The sequence below is a fragment of the Corvus cornix genome, chromosome Z, assembly GCF_000738735.6.
Source record: "Corvus cornix cornix isolate S_Up_H32 chromosome Z, ASM73873v5, whole genome shotgun sequence".
Lineage (NCBI taxonomy): Eukaryota > Metazoa > Chordata > Aves > Passeriformes > Corvidae > Corvus > Corvus cornix.
Window position 1 is genome coordinate 22952374 of NC_046357.1, and position 16755 is coordinate 22969128.

General features: G+C 39.1%; 1 protein-coding gene across 1 annotated transcript in view; it reads left to right on the plus strand.

Moving 5' to 3' along the window:
- HOMER1 (homer scaffold protein 1) overlaps positions 1 to 16755 on the plus strand; it is a 102159-nt gene that overhangs the window by 75732 nt on the left and 9672 nt on the right. The window contains exons 7-8 of the mRNA XM_039566791.1: positions 10098 to 10208; positions 11852 to 11932. Coding sequence (XP_039422725.1) covers positions 10098 to 10208; positions 11852 to 11932 — 192 coding nt within the window. The remainder of the gene's footprint in view (positions 1 to 10097; positions 10209 to 11851; positions 11933 to 16755) is intronic.

Consider the following 16755-nt stretch of genomic DNA (forward strand, 5'->3'; position numbering starts at 1 on the left):
TGTGCTATCTTTCTGTGCAGTTTATCTGTTCAGTATAAACCAGTAGCTGCAGTTGATTCAAAAAATGCTCCCCAAACTGGAGTTCATCTCACCTGAGATTATGTGTAAGTTACATATCAAGTCTATATTACGTCCTGCCTTAGAAGGCAAGGGTAGCCCAGGTTCTTGCTAATAAATCCCTTGGGGCAGATTAGACTGAAACGACACTGAATAGTCAGTGTCTGTAAATATATATATAGTTTGTTTAATAACCATTTGGTTGGGAAGGAAAACAGCTATGTAGCCATTTTAGTTGTTATTATCTGTAGTAACATAGCAATATCAAAGTATAAAAATAGCACTTTAAAAATGCTTAAGGAAAAAGAAAAAAAGGGCAAACATAGAAAGATTTATAGTCAGTTTCCCCCCCCCGTTGGATCCAGAAAGAAGACTTGGTACAATTTTGATACCTGTTACTCGCAGCGAAGTTGTTGGTCCATCGAGGATGGGGAAAGCCCACAGAACTCAAAGATTTCATGAGTTTTATATGCTCAGATTCAGGTGAGAACGCCCAGTACCTCCCCTGGGGTGGAGAGGTTTACACTGGATGATGCAGTAGTGTGAGTCACTAGATACTTCAGGAGTCTTTGATGGTCTGAGTGTTACAGCTGCCTATTATGGCACGGCAGTTTAGTTCAGTATGACCCATTATGGCCCACCGGCGAAGATGAACCTCTTCAGGCACATGTGAATGTCCCTGATACTTCCCCAGCAGCCCTCTGCACCTGGGTGGGAATTTGCACATCGCAAAGTACCCCCTGAATGTCTGAGACTTTAGCATTCCAGTATAACTTGTGGATATATTCTTCTCCCCAGATCTGGGATGATTGGACAACAGCACCCCTTTATCTGACCTCAAATTCCAGTCACAGTCCAAACTCCAGTTAGTAGATGTATTTGGGAAGGGGTGGGCTTCAGTGATCACAGATGAACAGCTGCTTCTTTGCAGTTTGCTATAGTGCGCAAAAGCCCTCCAATGATTTTAGCAATGTTTACCCACTAACAGTTTCAGTCTCTCACAGTCTAAGATAGTCAACTTTTTTTCTAGTAATTCTTGTATAGACAAAAGCGTGAAGAGTAAGTGTCCCACTCTGAAGAAAACTGTCTAAGGTTACTTGTCTAAGTGGTCATCTTTATGTATAGGGTAGACATGTAGACAGTCCTGTACGCATCTTTCTAGTCAGAGGAAATGAACTTCATCCCTATTTCATAGAATCACAGAATAATTTAGCATGAAAATAAATTTTGGAGGTTATCTGATCAATCCTCCACTGAAATTAGGGCCAGCTTTGAAGCTGTGAATCATGTCTCAAAACATGAAGTTCCCACAGCCAATATGGGCAGCCCATTCCAAATGACACCGTTGATCACCAACAGACCACCTTTGCCAAATTATTTTTCCTAATATATGATTGAAATTTGCCATGCTGCAACTTGTATATGTTGCCAGTTCAGAAATAAAATGGGACCATATTTTTAGAAAAATGAATACAATAGGTGATTTAAAGGAGAAATAAAAAATTGGAAATTAGTTTTCATGCTTAGTTGTAATGTAGTTGTTTCATAAAGAATTGACTGTCATGACATCTTGCCCACTGGAGAATGTGTAAATATTATATGCATTGGGGGCTATGCTCACTTACAAGATCATAGTCTTGTATAACATAGACCAGCCTCCAAAATCAAGACTGATACTGCCAATATCAGCTGATATATTTAGCTCAATTTAATAATTTATGATAATGTGGTGGTTTATACATGTAATTGTGGTATTCATTACTTACATGCTTTACGTTTATGTACAAGTTTTGGTGCCCTAGTCATCTGTCTGCAAGGTACAGCAAACTCTATCCTCTATCAAATTAGGGGTATGTGGGAATGTAACGGATATTGATTAGCACTCTTTGCATTACTATTTCTATTTTTAGTTTCTTCTTTCTAAAAATTGCCATATAATTAGTGTTATTGACATAAATACTTTCTGCTTTATATTAAAAAGAATTATTGTGAATACTGTCTTACTAGTTGACTTCTTATAATACTTTTTCTACAGTATGAAATTCATCATGTTTTATTTATAACCATCCTTTTATTTTACATTATATCTCATTATTTATCTTCTATTTTTTTCGTTCACTGTGGTAAACAGGGTCTTTTGTCTGGTGCAGTATTTGTTGTAATCTTTGATTTTGAAGTACTTTTAAGTTAATTTAAACCAACACTTTTTACTCTGTAATTGTTTTCAAATTTGAGAAGAGATTTTTTCTGTGTATCACAGTTTGCTACTTCAAAATACGAAGCAAAGCTAAAATGCCCCTTTCTTTAATTTCGATTGCATTTTTGAAATTAATTTCACTTATTTTTTGCCATCGCTGAATAAGTACAAGGCTTACTCATCTATCAGTTCAGTTTTTCATGTTAACCTGCATTTGTTTGCTTTATTTGAGGCCTTTATCTTCTTTCTTCCATTTGTTCTCTGCCTTAATAATGTCTAGAGCTGAGATAAAACAGAATACACATTCAGTGTGGCTGAGTGAAACATACTAAGCAAATCAAAGTTTTGTGCTTTCTCCTGATATATTCTAAGCTTAATTCAGAAATACCATACTTTGATATTTGTCAGACAGTTTATTTTTCAGAAGTTTGCTAAATGGGGTATGGTTTTTTCCCTCTCAAATACAAAGACATAATTCTAGGAAAATATGATGCCCGGTCACGAGCTTAACTTGGAGCTCTCAGCCTTCTCTAATCTGCTCAGAAAAAACAAAAAATTTCCCTTAAATGGGGCTGGTGAGCACTCCTACACACCTTGCATAGCTTTTTGACATCAAAAGGGATTCATGAGTTTAGAACAGCTCAGCAACAGAAAGAAAAACTGAATAGAATAGCATTGGCCCTAACATTAATCCTGATACCACAAAGAGGAAAGGATTGAATGATGATATAAATTATGGAAAGTAACCCAAAGTTCTGTCTTTGTCATGTTAAAAAAGAAAATGATTACTTTTTTTCATGCACGCTATCTGCTAAAGTAAATCATCCTATGACACTGGGCAATAGCACAAAGTAATAACATCAGTGCATAATATTAAGAGCTGCAGTCCTTGAAGATCACTCATCTTCAGGAAAAGAAACCTAAGATAAAAATAGATGAAGGGAAGTGATCAAGCTCCTGGGCATTCATGAAAGAACAGAGAAGTAAACTCTTGAATTCTAGCTTGTTATTTTACCAGAATTTCCCAGAAAATAAGATAAAATTAGGCTATTGTGTTTTGTCTCTTTCATTCAATGAATGAAATGTGTGAGATATCTTACATAGTTATTAAAACCACCTGACAAATAATGGCCCATGATTTTACTACTGTTAAAAGAATTTTAAAATGGATATTAAAAAATTGCATGAGCATACCAAAATAAAACCATGCACATTTTACTGGATGGTTTCTGTGTCACTTAAAGAAAATGACAGTCTGTAAAAGCACTTGTTAAAGTTCACAAGAGGTACGGAATGCTGTATATACCATCTGTTTAGATTATCTATAGAAAATCTTTGCAGACCCTTTAGAAGTCACCTCCACATTTCCATCAGCTGCATTAATACTTGAATAGCCAAAACTAAATTTTGGACATGCAAATGTGATGTGATGAAGTTGCCTGCTGAATTGGAGCCCATATCATGGACTTCATATTTGCTGAGAAGTCTTATTAGCAGCCCTGTGACTACTATAGAGAACTGTTTGGTTTTATATGCCCAAGGAAGAACATTATCTAAGAGCAAAAATATGAAGGAAGAAGACAGAAAACATGATAACAAGAAATTTATGAATGGATTCTGATCCAAAAAACTATTGGTAATGCACCTTTTTTTATGTGATGTCTATCTCTTGTCATTCTCTCTTTAAGGCTGTGTCCCTCCTATTAAACAATTCAAATTTAGCTTTGAATAATTTTTGAATAAATTAGGTTTGATTGATTAAAGAAAAAAGTTAACCAAGTATCCTCTTCTTCTTAAGATGCTGTAATTAGCAATGTGGTTAGATAGCAGCTTTGTACTTTCTGTTTACAATGAAAATAGATGACCACCTTCTTTGCATGGCATTAGGGGATATGAGAGGAAAAAAATACAAGCATTTTATCTCAGATGATATGTTGGGTTTTTCCTCACATTTTTGCCTCCAGAATATCCATTTCAGCTATCATAAGTGCTGTATTATTTTTGAAATGGTATGTGTTGTCAGTCTTCAGATTATCAGAGCATTTCTTAGGAGAAGAATTCTGAAATCCAGCACATAGTTTAATCTCCTTTTGTGTGCATGATTCCTACCTGATACAGATTATCCACCTAGCATTTACAAAGATTCAACCCTTGGTTGATAATTACACTTTACTAAAAAGATGGTTTCTTTTCAGTCAGAGCAGCTGTATCAGGTTATATTCCTTGAATCAAAATGTGAATTTGCCTAAATCCATGGTGAATTGAAATCTTTTTGGTCTTTTTCAGTTTGCCTTAATTTATTTTTAGAGAAGATTTGCATTTAGGACCCAAGACTGTTTTGTTAGCGTTTTTTTTCTAGGAATTCACTTTCACTGAATGTGTCATATACAAGATAATAAATTGGAAAAAAACACCCAACAAACCACCAAGTGACTGGCTAATAAAAAAAAAAGTTTTCACAGAAGTGCTCTTTCATCCCCCATCTTCTTATTTCTAGAAAATCCTAAGAAAAGTGTTAAGATACATTTATCTGCAAGCTCTAAAACACAGGCTTGGTGGAGGCATGTGACAAGATGTTTACATAGTTAAAGTTTGCAGAATGAAATACATCCTATAATACCAAAACCCTGCAGGAGAATTAGAAAATTACTGGATTTAGATCCTCAGGATTGAAGCATGATACCTGTACAGTGTTTGCCATTGCATATGTTTCATGAACTGGCCAGGTGACTGGAAAAAGTATTTGCTAGTTAGATTGTAGGGAAGGGGATGTGCTCTGTATTTAGTATTACCTTATCAATTGCAAATAATACTGCATGCTGGAAACTGAAATCATCTGTTCTGGTAAACTTGATATATTTTCAAAGACTCCTACTGCAGTTCCATTACTTTCTTCACAAAAATCAAGCAGATGATAGGTTATTCCTCTTTCATCTGTATAGAAATGAGTAACTGTGGAAAACATATTGATATTTCCATGGCTTAAGGCATCACTGCCCACAGAGAAAAATGTGTCCTTTTCAGCAAAATCTTCTAACTGTTTTCTCTGTTGAAAAAAGTAATAAATTGCTGGTAGTGCACAACACTCACCCCCATGTTATGATTTTATCTATGGGTAACTTGGAAAACTACAATAATTAATTTCCTGTCAGAAGTGATTTATATGAATAATACCATTGTGTGCTTTTTGTTCTTTTAGGATCAGCCTTGAAAAGCAGTTTTCCTTGTTTTCTGCATTTTCACATTTCTTAACACCAAAAATCATTCCAGATATTTTTATTCTTGAAGGCTACAATGGAATATTTTTTATGATTAGCTTGTTGCATGCTGTTGTACTTCTTACTGTCTACCATTAAGAACAGAGAAGTTTTCTCTGCATAAATTATGTGAAACTTTATGCAGTTATTCACAGTTTTGCTGACCCATGAAATAGCTTTTCTCTTCTCCTCATGGAAAGGAAAGGGCTCTTTTTTCTTCATGGGAGGTTCATCTGCAATTATTGATGGGATAATTCTGTCACAGTCATAGTTACGATCTGTTTAGCGATGTAACTTAATTGGTTAAAAATACGTAATTAATACTTAAATTCAGTCTTGCATGTGAGCATTCTGCACTTTGGCTTGGGCTAGTAAACCTTGAATATTGCATTCTGCAGTAAATAAAAGGGAGAAAAATGCATTATAGAAATAACAAATTAGTAGTATCAGGTATTGAAAACAGGCTATGGCCACACTGAATATATGTTGCTAATATGGGTAAAAAATTGTCTGGATGGCCAAGCCCAGAGAGTGGTGGTGAGTGGAGATACATCCAGCTGGTGTTTGGTCACAGGTGCTGTTCCCCAGGGCTCAGTACTGGGGCCAGTTCTTAATTTGGAAATCTTTCACTGAATGATATCTCATGGAGTGCACCTCAAATCAGTTTGCCGGTTGACACCAAGCTGGGTGAGAAGTGCTGATCTGCCTGGAGGGGGCAGGAAGGCTCTGGCAAGAGCGGGATCTTGGACAGGGCTGGATCATGGGCTGAGGCGATGGGTGTGAGGTTCAACAAGAGGCAGTGCAGGTCCTGCTCTTGGGTCAACAACAACCCCAGGCCAGTGCCACAGGCTGGGGCAGAGTTGCTGGAAAGGGCCCCAGGAAAAGGACTGGGGGTGCTGGTTGAAGCGACTGAAGTGAGCAGGGTGTGCCCAGGTGGCCAAGAGGGCAAATTGCATCCTGGCCTGGATCAGCAACAGTGTGGCCAGCAGGACCAGGGTAGGGATTGTCCCCCTGTACTTGGCAGTGGTGAGGCCACACCTCAAATCCTGTGTTCAGTTTTGGGCCCCTTAGTTCAGAAAGGTCATTTTGATGCTGGAGTGTGTTCAGAGAAGAGCAACAGAACTGGTGAAGGGTCTGGAGTATAAGTCCTGTGAGAAGCAGCTGAGGGAGCTGGGGGGTGTTTAGCCTGGAGGAGACTCAGAGGGGACCTTATCACTCTCTACAGCTGCCTGAAAGGTGGCTGTAGGGAGTTGGGGGTCCATCACTTCTCCTGAGTAACAAGCTACTGGACCAGAGGAAATGGCCTTGAGTTGTGCCAGTTTTACTTTAGTTTGTAGGAAAAATTTCTTCACAGAAAGGGTTGTCAAACATTGGAACAGGCTGTCCAGGGAAGTGGTATATTCACTGTCCTTGGAGGTATTTGAGAGACATGTAGATGTGGTACTTGGAGATGTGGCTTAGTGGTGGAGTTGGCAGTGCTGGGTTAACTGTTAGACTCTGATCTTAAGGGTCTTCTCCAACCCAAATTATTCTACACTTGTGTGATGCACTCTGTGTTCTAATTTGTCTTGCTTTGCCTTTCTGTAGAAGCTGAAATAATTTCTGTATGTAGTTTTAAAGTAATTTCACGATCTGTTGGTACTGAATTGTACAATTCATCTCAAGAAAGTGGTTTGAATCCAGCTGGAGCAAACACAGCACAGAATCATTCAGTCAGTATGGGGGGAGGTCACTACTTGAAATATTTGTGTCACTCCCACTTCTTTGCCTCTCTCTACCTGAAGTCTCCACTTGTGAAGTAGTTTTCTGTGGTCAGGATTTTCTTCAGAGTCTTTTCAGTTTTCTGAAGCTTTGGGCAGTCACTGTCTTAAGCTCACACCAAGGCTGTTACTCCTTGTGTTAAGTGGCTTGAAGCTTCACTCCTCCCCTCTTCCCAGCAGCCCAGTGTATTAGCTCTCTGCTGCCATGAAAACCTCTGCCTGGAATCCTCCTGCATTTATAGGTTGTTGGCCCTGGACTAAAATTTTCAGAAAACTCTAGAATGGCCTCTGCTAGGAGGATCTAGGCTCTACCAGAAGAAGTTGCCTTGCTGTCCTACTTCAGCTGATGCATTTCACACTGAAGTAAGCAGTTAAGCATAGTGCCATCCATGTGCTAGAAGAGTTTGCACACTAAATAGTCACTAAAAAGCCCTTTCCGAATATTTTCCTTACATGCAATCCTTACCTGGATGATAAATGCAAAATAAAGAAACAGAGGCTAAGAACAGTACCTTTTTTCTTTTTTAGTCTCAAATACGAAGCCACAGTTATAAATATTTTCAGATATGCAAGTTGGTGCAGTCTTAGGATAGCACAATAGTAGAACTTTGTTTAGCCAGTTACTGTTCAAAGACTGTTCTTTCAGTCTGAATTCTGTACTCAAAATGAGGTGTAATCACAGGTACATTGCTCAGTACTGCTGTGCAAGGGTTTGAAGGATTGATTGAGCCTTGCTTTTAAACCTGAAACACTGAGTGAGGAGGTGTGCCTGCAAATAGCTCGTGGGAGGGTCAGGCTAAAGCACTTTAACTTCCTTTTATGCCCCCTTCTGTGTGTAATGCATAAACAGTTACTTGTAATGATTTTTGGACCACTGGTCATGAGAAAATTAAATGCAATTTGAAACAAGAAACAGAACAAGTAAATGCTATCCAGATTTTTGCCTAGAGCTTTATCTTTTGTTTCTTCTGTTTTCAATTGCATATTCTTTATAACACATCATTTTCCAGCCCGTCTTACTCTACAGATCTTTTGAATGGGTCACAATATGCTTTTCTTCTTTATAGGTGCATTCAAGAAGATAAAAACATGAAGATATTTAACATCTTTTTAGATCTCTGTAGGAATGGGCATTTGAATAAGACTGATTAAAGTAACCCAGTTTTTTAATTGAGTTTGTTCTTTTTCTTCCCAACTTACTGATTTTTTCAATCAACAGTAAACAAAACAGTTGAACATTAATTTCTTGCACAAGCAGTAAGAGATGGATGTTTGCCCAGAGAAAAACTGGACTAGAGTAAGGCACCATAGCCCTTTTAGTGCTGGTAATTAATTGTCCTTCTGAGAACAGTTGCCTCTGTTGGCAAGAATGTTTGTGGGGGAGCACGGCCTGTTCTGCTTAAGAATAATCATCTGTGTTTGCTTAAGCAATTTCAATAAGTGTGTTGAGTTAGTGTGGACCAGAGTGTACTTGGGAGTATTCATGTGAGCTGTGCACCTGGCAGGGCTGCTGCAGGAGGTGTTTTTAACCAACAGTAATAGATGCAACCTAGAACAGTAACATTTCATCCAACAGTTCAATTCATCAGCCCCTTGGATTCCAAGCTTGCACCAATACATACATCCCCTCTGCGTGTACCAGCCAAGAGGAAACCATGTGGAGAACAGTGGGAGTCCAAGTGCTTCCTTAGTTACAGGATGAGAGACCTCTGCAGGCTTGCTTCAAGGCATGAGGTTCTAGCACAGAGGTAGTTTGGGGACTGGGCTTGCGTTTGTCTCTCCAGTTGAGGCTTTGCAATTGAGCATTCTGTGCTGGTGCTTGGTAAGGGCCAGAGGGTCTTGCTGAGTGCAACAGCTTTAAAAGAGAGATTGTCTTCTTGGAAGTTACCATTCAACATCTTAGCAGGACAGCTTGGAAATGTTTAAGTTAAACATTGGAAGGGCTGAAGGTGAAAGGGGTGAATGAGTTTGACAGTTCCAGCAAAACTAGGAAGGAGCTAGAGCTGTTAATCAACCCTCAATGTCAGAACTGTCACATCTTTGCTTGATAGCGAAGGGTTCTTGACTGGGCAAGACCCTAAGCAAGCAAATGTGACCTCAAAATAGGCTGTATTTTGAGCAGAAAGCCTTGACCAGATGACCACCAGTCATGGAAAATAAAACAAAAGTGCATACCACTTCCAGGTGTCTTAACTTATCCAAGAGCAGATGGAACATGCTTGCTGTCTGCTAATAAAAGGGGAACTGAGCAAATCCAAATTGTGACACTAGCTGTTGTCTTTGTGACTGAGAGATGAGCTCCATTACTAGGGAAAGTTAGAAGTTGGCAGCTGTGCTTTGGTGGCTGAGTGTCTGCTATTACACTGTTGATGCAGAGTCAGAAAGTGATGCTGTGAAATGTTAATTGGCTTTCTAAGAAATGTGTGAACATTGTGGCTTACTAAGGTGATAGAACATTAAAAAGTGTTAGGTGGAGAGGTTAGTTAGACAGACATCTGTGTTTAGTCATCAAGCCATTACTGTTTGAAATGGTAATTCAGAACTTTCTTAAAACTTTCAATAATTAGTATAAGTCTTAATTAATGTTTTTTTCAGCCTGTAACAAATAATTTTTTTTATTTCCAGGAATTCATAGCAACCACTTATGTAACAATATATTTTGGAATGTTATGCTAACTTTGTAAGAATACCTTCACCATTTTAATTAACGTAAGTCATCCAGAAGTTAGGGTGTATTTGAAAGGCAGCTATTGTTGCAAAGAAGTAATAGTACCTTGAATATGTTGGAATTTATTCTATGTGTGTTTCTTCTACTTATTTCAACAGGTGACTGAGCTAGAGTGTGTGAGCAGTCAAGCCAATGCAGTCCACACACATAAAACAGAATTAAACCAGACAATACAGGAGTTAGAGTCTACACTGAAGAAAAAAGAAGAGGTATCTGCTAACATTTATTTTTGGCTTTTCTATTACATCATTTCTGAAGTCTTTCAGTATTACGCTTGTTATGTCTGCTAGATACTGAATTATTTACTAGAAAGGTTACAAAGAGAATTTTTTTTCATCTTCTTTGAAATTGTTAGTATTTTTCATTTATATAATTACATCAGTCCAATATAGAGCTGGGTATCTGCATAACAATAAAAAAAGTATAATATTTTTGTTTGCTTTTACCGAAAGCAAACTTATTTGCAAAAGTAAGTCATAAGTGGTTTCCACAGGCCAATCATCACACTGATGCAGTCCAGACTCCCTAAGAAAGGAAGGTGATGTAAGCATGCTTTCTTTTTTTTCTGGAGAATAGGGTTTGAAACAAGTAGTAGATCAATGCCTTTGTCCAGCCAGTCTCTTTTTCACAATCTGTTAATAGAGCTGACCTTTATGGTCCATAAGATCAGCATTTTCCTTAAACGCATGCCAAGCCCCCAGCCTGGAACTTGATGTATTGTGCCATGTGCCTTTGCCTGGACCAGCAGCAAGAAAATAAAAGGAATTGGAGTAACACTTGCACTGGCATAGGTCCTAGAGGAAAGCATATCTGTGCCATAGAAGGATCAAGAATCACCCCTTTATGGATGGAAAAAGAAGGTGGATGCAGTTGCATAGGAAGGATTATTTGCCCCATGTAATATACCGTGGGCACTGGTGTGTATGCTTGGAGGGACAGTGTGTCTTGCCAGGCCTTCCCTCAGTGCTGTGAGATGTTGCCAAGGAGGATGCAGGAGAGGCACAGTCATTACACAGTATCCTCTCAAAATGGAACAAAACCTTTTCCAAACTCCCTCATACTTAATAGATTAGGCTCAGCTTAGTATTATTTCCCCTTTTGTTGCCCATTCACTTTTGAATTATGCTGAGCTGTTGGCTGCAAAAAAAATCTTGCCAAAGGGAATTCTGAGAGGTGAATATGCCAGTCTGGGCAAGAGTACTTAATAGTTTTAAGTTTGATACCTTTTAGTTTCATTAATTGTTTTTATTCTTGTCTCCTGAAGGTAAGCTAAGAACAGGTTTCTCTTCTGTTCATTTTTTTCATCTATATTTCTTATTTTTATACCTTTTTACTTTCTTATTTCTAAATTAAAGATACCATTTCTTTTAGACTCTCTTTTTATAGAAATCAATGGTCAAAACAGGCAATTTTTTATGTTCAGCCCTGCTGCTGGTGACATAATAAGCTGTTCACATTTGAAAATTGCATTTGTTCTTCTTGAAAAAATGGAGAAGGATAGATTTTAATAGAATTTGAAGTATAAATTTGCTTTTCTAATTAAAAGGGACCTTAATTTTCTGGGCAAAAATTATTTCATATCTCTGTGGAGGAAAAGAAAACTTGGACTTTTATAAAAGAAAATGCTTGTCTATATTGTTGTTCATTCACAATGGAATTGCTGTTTTGGGACAGCAATTCAGAAGTATTAGGAGCAGGGCTTACACTTCATGTTCTGTGATGGGCAATAGCCAACTGCCTGTTTTGGTATTGTTGCAATGACTTGCTCAGAAGAAGAAGCAGCAGCCAGATTACCAGCACCGAGGCCAAGCCAGGTAACACATTGCTAGCAAGGTTGTTTCTTCTCCCTCAGGAAATAGAAGGATTGAAGCAAGAAATTGAAAATGCCAGAGAGCTCCAGGCGCAAAGGGATTCTCTGACCCAGAAGTTACAGGTGAGCTACAGTGCATCATCTTAACTTAGAAAAAAAGGAAAAATTATCATCAAGTGAGCAGTTCACATATGCAACTTGTGCTATATTCACTGAAGGTGCCAGATGAATGTGTAAGTTAGACTGCCCTGAAGGTGCTGGGTTGGGACGACCCTTAGGAATTTGTATCAAAATTTCTACCTCCTGTAAATTGCTCTTTTTGTCTGAGGAAACAGATCTACATTTCTTTTACAAGCCCAGAGGGTACTCACAGGTTAGCAGACTTCCTTCACTGATACATATCCGGGACAGTTCTGGTCTCATTTTCACAGCAGTGTCTTCCCATAGTTTTTGCATGCCACTGAAACTGTCTGTCTATGTATCATCAGGCTGGGAAGGGTTTGTGCTCAGCTTTTAAAAATACCCTGAGAAAGTAAGGGTTAAAGTGCTCTTGTGTGGTACAGGCTTTAAAAACACACCTTCTGCATTTTCTTGGAATTATTTAGAAGCACTGTGCTTTTACTGTTTTTTAGGAGTTGTTTCTTACTGTGTGTAATGCCAGATACCTGAGGCTGCTGGTGTGCTCTCATTATATCCTCCCGTGTGCCACCTGAGCTCTTGCCTGTCTGTCGCTGCACTGACCTAAGAAAGGAAGCACAAAGCCACATTCCTTGTCACACCTGCCTCTGCAATGAGGCTGACAAGAAGCTTAGGTGGATTAAACTCTGGGTTCGGACTTCAGAATTTTGAAAGAACTGAAAACTCAGGCATTAAATAGCTCCAACCCTAAAGTGCTGAAAGGGGACTCTCTCTGTTCTGTGGCTTAGCATGCTGAAAGCAAGCCCCATCAAAACACAGCCACGGCTTAAAAATCATTAAGCAGGTATTCTTTGAAATGCATGACATGAATTGGAGCTCTCATGAATCAAATTTTAACCTGCAGAATAAACCACTAAAGATCAAAATGAGTTTATTCATTTTTCCCCATTCTTTCATCAACTTGTTTGTACAAAGTATGTTATTACTTTGAACAGTGTTTAAAGTGTGTTTTGAGTACACCTGACCTTGCCTGTTCCAAAAATTGTTGCTGACTTTAGGCTAAAAATACAAGTTTTCATCTGAAAAGGCATTTATGTGAGAGACTAAAAAGAGACATTATAATGAGAGTTGAAAATTGTTCTAGCAGTAGCAAATGCAGTAATTTCATTGTAAGATCATATGAAAAGTCATACTGAGCCAGGAATTAGCTGTCCTTAGCAAGCAGAATTATGAGACTAGTAAGAGATGGAAGATTAGAAAATGTTAAGGTTTTATTAAAATTCTACCTTATGAAGTCAGTAGTTCCATTTTGGTATATTTATGTATAAGTGATTGAGAGCAGCCCTGAAGAGAAGGACTTGGGGGTGCTGGTGGCTGAGAGGCTGGACATGACCCAGCCATGGGCACTCACAGCCCAGAGAGCCAAACGTGTCCTGGGCTGCATCCAAAGCAGCACAGCCAGCAGGGCCAGGGAGGGGATTCTGCCCCTCTGCTCTGCTCTGCTGGGACCCCACCTGCAGTGCTGCATCCAGCTCTGAGGTCCCAGCACAGGAAGGACATGGAGATGTTGGAGCGAGTCCAGAGGAGGCCATGAAGTTGATAAGACGACTGGAGCACATCCCCTATGAGGAAAGGCTGAGAAAGTTGGAACTGTTCAGTCTGGAGAAGAGAAGGTTGCATGGAGACCTCACAACAGCCTACCAGTATCTGAAAGTGGCCTACAGGGAAGCCAGAGAGGGACCCTTCATCAGGAGCTGCAGTGATAGGACGAGGTCTAATGGCTTCAAACTGAAAGAATGTAGGTTCAGATTAGATCCTAGGATGAAATTCTTTACTGTGAGGATGGTGAGGCACTGCTTCAGGTTACCTGAAAAAGCTATGGATGCCCCGTCCTTGGAAATGTCCAAGGCTAGGTTGGATGGGGCTTTGAGCAACGTGATCTAGTGGAAAGGGTTCCTGCCCATGACAGAGGGTTGAAACGAGAGTTTTAAGGTCCCTTCCAACCTAATCCATTTAAATCACCAAATGGATATATTTTGTATATATGTCCATATGTCACATTGTAAGTGATCAGTTTCTGGAAATGGTCCTATATAGTTCTATTAAAATAAATTTAAGGATCACTTAGGATCTGAGTTAAAAGGTGCCTTTTTTAAGCTTAAACTTAATTACTGCCCTGATGCTACCCAGGAAAAAGATCTTGAGTCTGTGCTTTGCTGTAATTGTCCTGCTTTGATTATACTGGCCTTCTCTGAGCCACTTCACCCTGCATCAGTCACATCAGTCTACTGTAGCTTCACACTGTCTCATATCTGTTCAGTTACCTGACTCATCATTTATTTTCAGAGTGATTCTCTGCAGGACTTGTATCTGTTTCTCCCACTCTCTGTTCTTGTGCTTTATTTTTCCTTCCTGTGCTTTGCAAGTGGATTATGTAACTTTAAAATATTTTGGTAAAAACCCTCTATGAAAAATGCTATACAAAGAAATTAGTATTTCAAGGTGTATTGCATTTCTGATACATGCATATCAAGGATTAATTAGATATCAATAATTGGCAAACTCTAGTGAAGAACAATGTGTTATCACTGTGAAGGTTAAGTATCAGGGTCCTTTTTAATGATTTCATTAGTAACACAGAGAAGTCATATCAATGAGTCATGATCAGTGTGACTCTCACAGTAGGAGATATCAGGATATCTGTGTTAATATGGCTGATTCCTAAATATAGCTGTTGTGTATGGTTTGAATATTTTATTCCAATCCTTGCACTGAATTCTGCAAAAGATTATTACAGTGCAAACAGCAAATATAATTAATAATATTTTTTTTATTCTGTAAGAGAAAACTATATGAGAAATTATTGCATCTGTTGAAAGAAGATCTTAAAAAACCAAAGGTAAAAAAAAAGAAGTGCAAAGTACATTCTGCAAAGGGCCTGAACCTATCAAAGAGTCAATTTATTGTTGGATGAGATCAGCGGCCAGTAAAGGGAAATGGCACAGCTAGGGAAATAGATTATATTGCATGGACCTCTCCACCTCTTCCAATCAAGAGGCAAGTTTTGACTGATTTGAAATAGGAAACTTCACATTAGCTAGACATGAACTTACAATGCAATAACATTGCAGAAATACTAATTTAGGGTAAATATACTGAGGGATCAAATGTAAATTTAAGAAGAAGCTTTTTTTGAGAAATTAAAAGCAACAGCTCCTGGCATATTTCATTAAGAATGTCTGAGAAGAACCTGAAAGGTGTTCTTCAGTGCTAGATACAGGCCAACAGAATGCTCTCTTCAGGCCCAGATATGACAATGTAAAGCCATGTAAGTATCTGTAGATTTGTTCCAACGTGGTCCATTTCATCACTGGCTTGCCTGCTTATGGAAATTAATTATCTCTGGGGTGAGAGCAGTGGCAAGGAATCTTCCTAGAGCACACAAATTTGGTGACTGTCTTTTTGGCAAAGCTGAGAGGACCTTGGATTTAATTTTTATGTCCTATACTGTAATCATTTGGCCCTCAGAGGGTCAGTTGCTACACGAGGTAATATTTGTAAGTACTTGGCTTGGAAGACAGGAGTAGACTCAATGAAGGAGAGCCTTTGTATGGTATGACTGGGTTATAACCAGTTGTCTTCATCATTTGTAGCAGCAGTGGAGTAGCTATTCACTACATAAGCATGTATGTATTTTATTTATATCATTTCTACAAGTGCTCTATTCAGTTAGCTTCTTTTAGTGCTTTGGCAACTAAATTATTCAGTGCTAAAATTAATTCTTCTCTTGATCCTGGCAGCAAGGGGTAATTCCTGCTCTCAGGTGTGCTGCTCAAGACCAGTGCCCAAAACTCCATAGTTTTTTGCTTGCTCATTTGCAAACAAGAAGTGAGGGAGGCATTCCGTTTGGCTGGGATGTAACCCTTGGCTCCACAAGCAGCCACAACTATGAGGCAGTGAATGCCCTGATGTTCTGTCTTCTCCACCTGCACCACTGCTGGGGGTCCCAGAGCTGCCCCCCGCTGCAGAGGCTGAGAGCTGAAACTGAGCACTGGCCACATCACCCCATCCCTCCTCTGGCCAGGGATGGAGCACATAACTGATGCTGCCATCAGATCCCTCACAAGTCGATACCTTTCTCAGGCCATGGACTTTGACACAGGGCTGCCATTACATATCTGTTACTCTTGAATGACCAAATATATTTTCTCTGTAGGTCAGGTTGTTTTCTGTGGTTAGCTGAGATCTCTCCAATGTAAACAATTCTTAGCTTTGAGGGTGACAGAACAATCACACCAAAACCAGTGAGAGTTGGAGGGCTGAAAGAGGAGCTGCTCATGCTGGGATGATTGGCTGCTGCTAAGTCTCCCTTCCTATTTGTAAAACTAATTGTTGTAAAATCTCAGAGCAGGCCTGTTAAAGCCTCTGTTAAGGAAGGAAGTGTTGAAAAATATGTTACCGTACATAAATATGAATTCACTATGCACTTTTCCAGAGATGGCTGTACAGCATGTATGGTGTACTAAACATGCTGTCCCTGTGCTGCCTTTGAAAGTGGTTTTTGTAACTGGAATCACAAAATTTAGCATGAATTTATGAGGTGTGCAATGAATGGAACAAAGAACAATATGCTATTCCAGACCCAGGTGTCTGTCCCATTTGTGATTTGATTGAAGAGAGGGCCCCCCTGGTTTGCACAGGGCAAAGCAGTTGGCACTGTCCTCCATCAGGTACAAGCTGGAGCTGGGAGGAGTCCCAGAGGCTGATGCCAAGGGCTTCTCCTTGTGAGTGAAAACTGAGCCTGCTTA